The following is an 8,361-nucleotide window of genomic DNA, read 5'->3' on the forward strand; positions in this document are numbered from 1 at the left end:
AGGGCCGCCTGCGCGGCGGAGGAGGGGTGGGTGAAGCCGGGGGTCTGCCGCTGCAAGCCTGGCTTCTTCGGGGCCCACTGCAGCTCCCGTGAGTACAGCGGGGCCGGAGGAGGGGGTTGGGGGATGGGCCCACCTCCACCCCCACCCCGACCCACAGACGCAGGCAGATGGGCACGGCCGTTCCCACTGCCCGAGGGCCCCGGCGGTGGGCAGCTCCTGTCCTGTGCCTCCCACGGCACAGGGGCCCGGCGGAGCTGCCGACTGGCCCTGGCGCAGCCTCGGCTCCAGCTGCTCTCCTGCTCCCTTCACAGGCTGCCCCGACCAGTACTGGGGCCCTGACTGCAAGCAGAGCTGTCTGTGCCACCCGCACGGGAAGTGCAACCCCGTCACCGGCCACTGCACGTGCCATGCCAATCGCTGGGGACCTCTCTGCCAGTTCCCGTGCCCGTGCGGGCCTCACGGTCGCTGCCACCCCCTCACCGGAGCTTGCCTGTGTGAGCCGGGCTGGTGGGCACCGACCTGCAAGCGGCAGTGTCAGTGCAACCTGTCTGGCTCCCGCTGCGACCCCGCCACCGGGCAGTGCCTCTGTGCCCAAGGCTGGTGGGGCAGGCGGTGCAGCTTGCCGTGCGCCTGCCACCTCTCCCCGTGCGCCCAGGACTCGGGGAAGTGCGAGTGCAAGGCGGGGTTCTGGGGCTCGTTATGCCAACACCCGTGCGACTGCCTGCACGGGAGCTGCAGCCCCCTCACTGGGTCCTGCACCTGCAGCCCTGGCTACCAGGGCAGGAGCTGCAGGGACCCCTGCCCAGCCGGGCACTACGGACCGCAGTGCAAGCACAGGTAAGAGCAGCGCTCCTCTGCACCGGCTCCCGGGAGGGGCTGCCCAAGAGCCCCGTGGCCCAGGCGTGTGCCCCGCTGCCCAGCCAAGCTGGGGGAGGTCAGTGCTGGGATCTGAGCCCAGTTTGCTCCAGAGCCCGGCTCTTGCCCATGAAGGAGCGAGAGGAAGAGGAAGCTGTGCCGGGGTTGGGAGGCAGGCTGAACAACTGCACGTGACCCTGGGGAGTCCCTGCCGTGGGCTGCTGGCCAGCGTGGAGGAACAGGCAGCTCAGTTCTCCATGGGGCAGCCCCATAGGCTAACCGCCTGACCCTAATTGGGCAGGACAGTCCCGAAATGGGAGCATAAAGTCCTGATCCCGGGGTGCCGGACAGCACGTCTCAGACTGGCGGTATTATGCAGGGATCGGGGTTTTCCGTTCGCGGCGGGAAACGTTTCCCCTGCAGGCGGGCAGGGCCAGCAGTGCGGGGCTGCCCGGGGCTGGGGGGAGCGGGGTGCAGGGGCACCACGTGTCTGCATGCACACGCGCGTGTGGCAGCCAGGCAGCGTGGAGAGCAGCTTTGCAGGTAGGTCGGGGGTGAGGGGACAGATTGAGGCCCCCACCGGGAGGGAGGGAGGGAGTGGGGCTGGGGCTGGGGTGCTAACAGCTGGGGCAGCAACGCAGGGATGTGGGGCTGGCCGGAGGGGGCCCGTGGGATTTGGAGCCCCGAGTCCACAGCAGGCAGCCAGAGGGGAGAGGAGGCGGGCATGCGTCCTGCCTTTCTGTTTTGACACGGTGGCCAGTCGCCCCACGGCCCTGCCGCGTGCTGGCTCCGCCGCCCCAGGGAGGTCTCGTGGGGCCGCTGCTGCTGCCACCCCCAGGGACTGCACCGGGCATCGCCCTCGGGGCGGAGCCGCCCCTGCCCCCGGCTGGGCTCTGGGCTGGCGGTGCAGGGTGAGGCCGTGGGGAGCTCCCTGCTGCATGTGCAGGCCCGAGGCTGGGGCTGGCAAGGTGGTTCAGGCTCCAGCGGGTCACCGATGGCTGGGGTGCTGCTGCGTGGGGCGGAGGACTGGGGCCTCCGCTGCCTCCTGGTCCAGCCCCGCTACCTGCCGCACTGATCGCCTCCTTCCCCCTGATCACCCGGCAGCTGCGGGCACTGCAAGCGGAGCCAGCCCTGCTCGCCCATGGATGGGTTCTGCCTGGCCTGCGAGCCGGGCTGGAACGGGACCCTGTGCAACCAGCCCTGCCTGCCTGGACGCCACGGGGAGAACTGTTCCCAGGCCTGTCCCCAGTGCCGGGGTGGGGAGACCTGCCACCCGAAGACTGGCGCCTGCCAGGACTGCGATCCCGGCTGGACAGGACCCAGGTACGGGCCCTGCGCTGGGCAGGGCGGGGCCGCCAGCTCCTTTCTGGTCTCAGGCCTGTGCAGGAAGCATGTGGTGGGAGCTGCTTCCAGAGACCCCAGACTCTGGCCCTGCTAGTCGGCCACGTGTCCTGTCTGCCAACAGCCACAAAGCCGTGATCGCTGGTGCCCTCAGGCAGGGGGAGCAGAGACAGTCCTGCACCCTGTGGGGCCCTTACACCAGCACCCTTGTGCCGCAGGCGCTCCCGGGCCTCCCAGCTCTTTGGTGCTATCGGTGTCTGCGCTCCCGGAGGGTGGGATGGGGCAGGCTGTGCTGTGAGCCTGTCAACCAGGCACAGAGCCCAGGGGTCCTGGGCCTGGCAGCAGGTCTGTGCCCTGCAGGGCAGGGTGCATCCCGGCCTCAGTCTGCGTGTCAGTCCCATCTGATCTCTCCGCAGCTGCGATGCGCCCTGCCCGGACGGCATGTTTGGGGACAGGTGCCAGCTCCCCTGCCCAGTATGCATCAAAGGGCGCTGCGACCCGGTGTCTGGGGAGTGCGTCTGCCAGGCTGGGTACTGGGGCAGCAGGTAAGAGCGAGGGGCGCGTGGGCAGAGCCAGCCCGTCCCCACAGGGCCTCTCCCATCTCTCTCTCTCCCCACAGCTGCAATGAGACCTGTCAGGATGGGTTCTTTGGTGTGAACTGCTCGTCCCCGTGCCCGTGCACAGGGGGCCCCTGCCACCCACTCTCCGGGGACTGTGCACTCAGTGAGTGACGCCCTGCGCTGCGCTGCGCTGCCCGCACCACTTCCCTCCTTTCCCAGAGCCAGCAGCTCCTGCTCCCCGGCCCCTGTTCCCATCTCCGTGGCTTTGGCTTCCTGCTGCAGTCCCTCCCCGTGGGCGCAGATGGGTGCGCCTGGCACGACAGGCTCCGCACCGAGCAGGCGGGGCTGGGGTCTGCACCGGCAGAGAGCAGGGCCCACCTCTCTGCAGCCCTTTACCTGGACTGCAGCCCCTTGCTCTGTTGCTGGGTCTGTGCCCAGCCTGCAGTCTGGCAGGGCTGTCATCCAGAGCATGTGAGCAAGGGCAGAGCCACCCGCCTGCTTCTGCAGCGGAGTTGTTCCTCTGAGCCCGTCCCAGCGATGGCCAGGGAACTTCAAGCCTGGGTCCCTTTCATCAGCACGGCGCATTGCTGTGCCTTTTTGGGGGGGGCAAGGCCAGTGCCAGGCAGGGGTCCCAAACTGTCCTCATCCGGTCCCAGGGGTCTGGTGCTGCTTGGCACTTGCCGGGCTGCAGCTACTGTAGCACGGCCCTGCTGCGCCGGCAGTCCAGCACCTCACCCCGTGCTGCCTGGCCTCTCCTGCAGGGTCTCACTACCAGGGCGCCCTGATCGCAGGCGTGCTTGTCCCACTGCTGCTCCTGCTGCTCTGCATCGCCTGCTGCTGCTGCTGTGGGACCGGCCAGGTGGAAGCGAGGGACAGGTACCTGGAGGAGCTGCCTGGGGCAGGGAGGGGAGCGGCTACGGGCTCTGGGCTGGCACGGGCCAAGCAGAGCCACCCGAGGCAGGAAGAGGAGCGGGGGCAGCTCCCCCTGAGCCGAGGCCTGGTGGGACTTCTGTGCTCCCGCTGAAGCCCCTTGTACTGTCCTGCACCTCCCTGAGTTGCCAGCTCCTCCTCCTGGGTAAGTCGGCCCAGAGCCCCAGCACTCGAGGGTGGGCAGAGCTGGGGTGTCTCAGCTCTGGGCTGTGGGAACATGTGGACCCAGCAGCATCCCCCGTAGCATCCAGATCTGGGCCACTTCCTGCAGTGACCTGCAAATGTGCAGAGACAGGGGCCCCAGGACTCGCGCACGGGGCAGAGATGGGGTTGCTGCCTGGGGGGTTCTCCAGACCCGGCCTCGCTGCACGGCTCCCGGGGGCAGGGAGCTCACCCCTGCCAGGAGCCGGGCTTCTCCACCTGCTCTCCTCTGTTCCTGCTCCCCAGGGCAGCCGTAGCCGACGCGGACGTGCTGTCCCGAATGAAGCACCACATGCAGGGGGTGCTAGCCAACCTCAGCTCCATGCTGCCTTGCTTCTCGCTGGGGGGCTACAAGCTCCCCCGGGTCACAGGTAAGAGCAGGGCTGTGGGCTCTGCCTTGCCTTGTCGGGGCCTTCGCAGCCAGGGTTGGAGCCGCCTCCCGGCACAGGGGGGCTGGGCTGGGCTGGGCTGGGCGCACCCCGAGCTTTGCCCACTCCTTTCCACCAGCGCCACCATGAGCAAGCAAGCGAGCTGTGCCTAGCAGCCAGCGAGCGACTGCCCCGGAGGTGGTGCATCCGTGGGCAGCGGGGAGGTGGCGGCCAGCCTGGCACGGGGTCCTGATGGGGTCGCTCCTTCCCTTGCAGTCTCGCACCACGACACGGAGATTCCCTTCAACCCCAGCTTCATCGAGCCGCCCTCTGCAGCCTGGGCCTCGGACAGCTCCTTCTCCTCCTTCGACTCGGACGACGACGGCCCGGCCTACTGCGTCCCTACCATTGCCATGGAAGGTAATGCTGCCGTGCTCGGGCGCTCTCTCCGACCCCTGGGCAAGTCTCCCTGGGGCAGTCGGTCCCCTGGTGCAGAGGCCTTTGTGCGGGGTGACTTGCTGCCTGCACACGTGGGGTTGGGTTGGGGGGTCAGCCCTGGGAAATGGCACTCGCTGGGTCTCCTGCCACGTGGAGCTCCAAATCTTGCTCTCCTCCTGCTTTTCCCTCTGTGCTGGGAAGCCGAGGCTGCGTCTGCACAACCCACTCGGGGTTGCTGCAGTGGGTGTCCGAGCTGTGCACCCCAAGATGCTGTTGAGCTCGAAAGCTGCTCTCTGGAGCCAGCTCGGGGCACCTGGGCATCCACAGCAGCCCCACGTTAAGCCTGCATTGGGCCCCCCATGGATGTGTGGGAGCCTTCCAGCCCAGCGCCTTCCCCTCCACCCTGCCCCGTAACCCCAGAGCCGTGTCTGTGGGTGAAGGAGACGTGACCCCAGTGGCTCTTGTGCTGGGAGCCCTGCCTGTGGCCAGGAGCAGATGGCCATGAGCTGTGCCCTCGACCCCGTGGCAGGAGGTCCCCTCGTGCTGGGAGCCTTCACCCCTCCCTTCATTGTCCTCAGATGTGCCAGCAGGCTCTGAGCTTCAGGAAGGCGGCTCCCCAGGGAACGAGTTGCCGGACGCAACAGCCTTTAACTCGGAAGACGTCTCCCAGCCGTTCATCATCCCCCGCACGTCCAGCATTGCCAAGGCCAAGAGGCCCTCGGTGTCGTTTGCCGAAGGCACCAAGTTTGGCCCTCAGTGCAGAAGCGGCTCTGTAGAGATGCCCAGCACCTCCCGGAAGCCCAAGGCCTCTTGGGGTCTCCCCAAGCCTCCACCGGCCGACGTGGAGGAGAGTGCCCAGCCAAGTGGGCGGCCCAATGACTACGAAAACGCAGAGCCCATCGCCACGGGCGAAGACAGCCACCGGCCCTCGCCCCGGAGCACCCCAGGGGGCCGGAGGAGGGTGGTATCCAGCACCCGGCATGTGGCCCAGAGGGTGGAGGCCCTCGAGGCAGCTTCAAAGGTGGAGCAGAACGTCACGACCATTTACATGACGGTGGGCACGGCGAGGAGGGGCACCCGGCACAGCGGGGGCAGCCAAGGGAGCGGAGAGGGGCCGGTGCAGGCGGTTCTCAAACGGCTGGGCAGTTTCCAGAGAGGCAAAAGGGCCTCCAAGGAGGAGCCCAAAGTGTGCAGAGGCCCTGAGAGCATCCAGAAGCCTCCCCGTCGGGCCCTGGGCCAGGAGAGGGACTCCACATACACCCCCACCCCGCCCCAGCAGAGAGAGAGCACCAAGAGCCTAGGCCCGGGCACCGCTGAGCCGCCCGCAGAGCAACAGCAGCACTGTCCTGGGCAGAGACCGTCTCCCATCCCCGCAGCGCCTGGGGTTTGGGACGCGGAGGCCCAGGGAGAAGATGAGGCCGAGAAGAGCGAGGGTCCCGAGCGAGCTGGAAATCTAGAAGCAAACGGACAGGCAGCAGCTGAGGAAGAGGAGCCAAAGTATGAGAACGTGACTCCCTATCACAGCAGCCTGCCTCGCAGCCCCTCGGGAGAGTCCCCGGCCACCGCCGCAGAACATGAGGCCAGCCCCTGAGGCCCGCGGCGCCAACCCCTGCCCCTGCTGCTGACCTCGGCCTCCCCGCAGCAGAGCCGGAGCCAGAGGTGGGCAGGCCTGCGGCTCCTCTCACCCCAGACTTCCCTCCCCGACATGCTGCACTAGCTGGACCCATGCCTCGTGCCTCCCTCCAGCCCGTGCCCCGGGTCAGGGGCTGCGTTGTGCTGGGCAGGCTGCCTGCCGAGAGCACAGCGCTGGCACCTGATGGGCCACGGTGGGCTACATGTGCATGGGGTCGTTGCCAGGCATGGTCAGGCCGGGCTTCTCGGCCCCAGAGCTGGTCAGACATGACTGCACTGCGACTGCGTGGAAAGCCTGGGCGCTGACCTTGGTGCAGCTGCTCCTGGGCTTCCCGGGCAGCCACCTCGGCTCTGCAGGTTGTAGGGCGTCTTGGCTCCACTGGGCTGGCTGCAGCTGACAAGGCACAGCTTCTGCAGGGCTGCCACTGCCTGCCACGGCCTCCCCTGCTCCCACAGTCCCTGGGAGCCCGGGGGGAGGGGAGCCCATCCCTGGCCTCCACAGCTCCCCGGTCTGGGGCTGCCTTGCCACGCTCTCCCAGTTTTGCCTGCTCCTTTTGCTGCCTCAGGGGTGCTGGCAGGACCTGCTGCATGGGCCCACTTAGGAGTGGCCCCCTGGGGAAGTGGGGCCTGGGCTCGCGTGCCGCTCCGCTCCGCTGCGTGAGCACGGGGATGGGACTTGTTCCTGCCACTGGAGCGGCGGCAGCTGCGCCGCCAGAGCGCACGTGCCACCGAAACGGCTGGCAGTGGCCTGCAGCCGCGTACCCAGCTCGGTGCTGGGAGCCAGCAGCCCGCCGTCCCGGGGAGGCTCTCAGGAGGGGGAGCGCTGGCTTGGACTCCCGGCCGGAGGGGCTGTTGCAATGGGGGCTTTTTAGTTCACCGTGCCGCGTGGAGATGGAAGCAGCCCGGGCACGGTTCATTTTAGCTGCTTAGCTGCAGAGCGGTGGGTTCGCGCAGGTTTCCCATGCTGCCTTCCACACGTGCTCCGGTCCCTCCAGCTCCCGCTGGTGTGTGAAACGCGGCACTGCTGTGGCACCGGGGCCCCAGGGGCTGGGCTTGCCCGTGTATCGGGGCTCCATGCTGTGTCTATCCCTATGTCACTGGGCCAGAGCAGGCTCTGCCTGAGGGCGATTCCTGCCCTTCTGGCCCCAGGTCCAGCACCACACAACCAGGTCGCTGTCCTGCAGTGCAAAGCTGCTGCAGGCTGGGGGACGGGGGCAGAGTCCTGGCTCCCGCCCTGGGGATTCCTGCAGTTCTGGCTTGTTTGCAGGGATTCATCGCTTGCATTTGCAGACAACAGCGAGAGAGGCAGTGCGTGGCTGGGTTGGGAATGCCTCGGAGCGAGGAACCGTAGGCCGTGGCTCCTGTCGGGGGCGGTAATCCCAGGCTGAGGTCACTGGATCATGTTTTAGGGCTGCCAGGCTTCAGTTGTCCCCAATCCCCCGCGGGTGCAGAGCGGATCCGGCGCTTGGGCCCGCTGTTTCCTTGCCGCGGGCTGAGAAGAAGTCCCAGGCAGGGGGATTTCCTGGTTTGCAATCACGGTGGGTGCTAGACAAGGCACTTCTGCCCTGTGCCCTGCCCGCCAGGACTGCGGGTGCAGCGCCCAGCCCCGGGGCACAGGGCCTGTTCCTCCCGCAGCCCGCTCGCCCTGGACAGAATGGTGCCGGGCTCGGGGCCAGCCGGCTTCTCTTTGGCAGATGCTTTATTGCAGGGGCCGGGATGCATCTGCCTGTGGCTGCGCAGCCACGTTTCTAATCAGACGGGGTACTTTCGCTCCACCGGCAATTGAATTTCTACCCTCGAGTAGAAAATGTCTCTCACGTGAGCCGAGTGTCTGGGGCGGGCGTAGCTGCCCGCAATTACACCGTCTTTCCTGTCTTCAGAATAACCTTTCAGCTTCGGCAGAGATCTTCACCCTGATTAAAATGTCTGCTGTGGCCATGGGTTCAGTTTGCTGAGCGTTTCCCGGCGCGGGGGAGAGCGGAGAGGCTGGGCCCGGCCCGGCCCGGCTCGCCGGAGGGGCTCGGCGCGCTGCTGCT

At 67.6% G+C, this 8,361-nt stretch overlaps 1 protein-coding gene across 1 annotated transcript in view; it reads left to right on the forward strand.

Annotated features, from left to right (window-relative positions):
- SCARF1 (scavenger receptor class F member 1) overlaps positions 1–7,244 on the forward strand; it is an 11,929-nt gene extending 4,685 nt beyond the window's left edge. The window contains exons 4-12 of the mRNA XM_014524302.2: positions 3–88; positions 312–837; positions 1,960–2,178; positions 2,613–2,741; positions 2,816–2,919; positions 3,518–3,632; positions 4,134–4,258; positions 4,532–4,675; positions 5,272–7,244. Of these exons, the coding sequence (XP_014379788.2) occupies positions 3–88; positions 312–837; positions 1,960–2,178; positions 2,613–2,741; positions 2,816–2,919; positions 3,518–3,632; positions 4,134–4,258; positions 4,532–4,675; positions 5,272–6,284 (2,461 nt within the window). The 3' untranslated portion in view covers positions 6,285–7,244. The remainder of the gene's footprint in view (positions 1–2; positions 89–311; positions 838–1,959; positions 2,179–2,612; positions 2,742–2,815; positions 2,920–3,517; positions 3,633–4,133; positions 4,259–4,531; positions 4,676–5,271) is intronic.
- The last annotated feature ends 1,117 nt before the right edge of the window (positions 7,245–8,361 follow it).

This window comes from Alligator sinensis, unplaced genomic scaffold (assembly GCF_000455745.1).
Source record: "Alligator sinensis unplaced genomic scaffold, ASM45574v1 scaffold1244_1, whole genome shotgun sequence".
Classification (NCBI taxonomy): domain Eukaryota; kingdom Metazoa; phylum Chordata; order Crocodylia; family Alligatoridae; genus Alligator; species Alligator sinensis.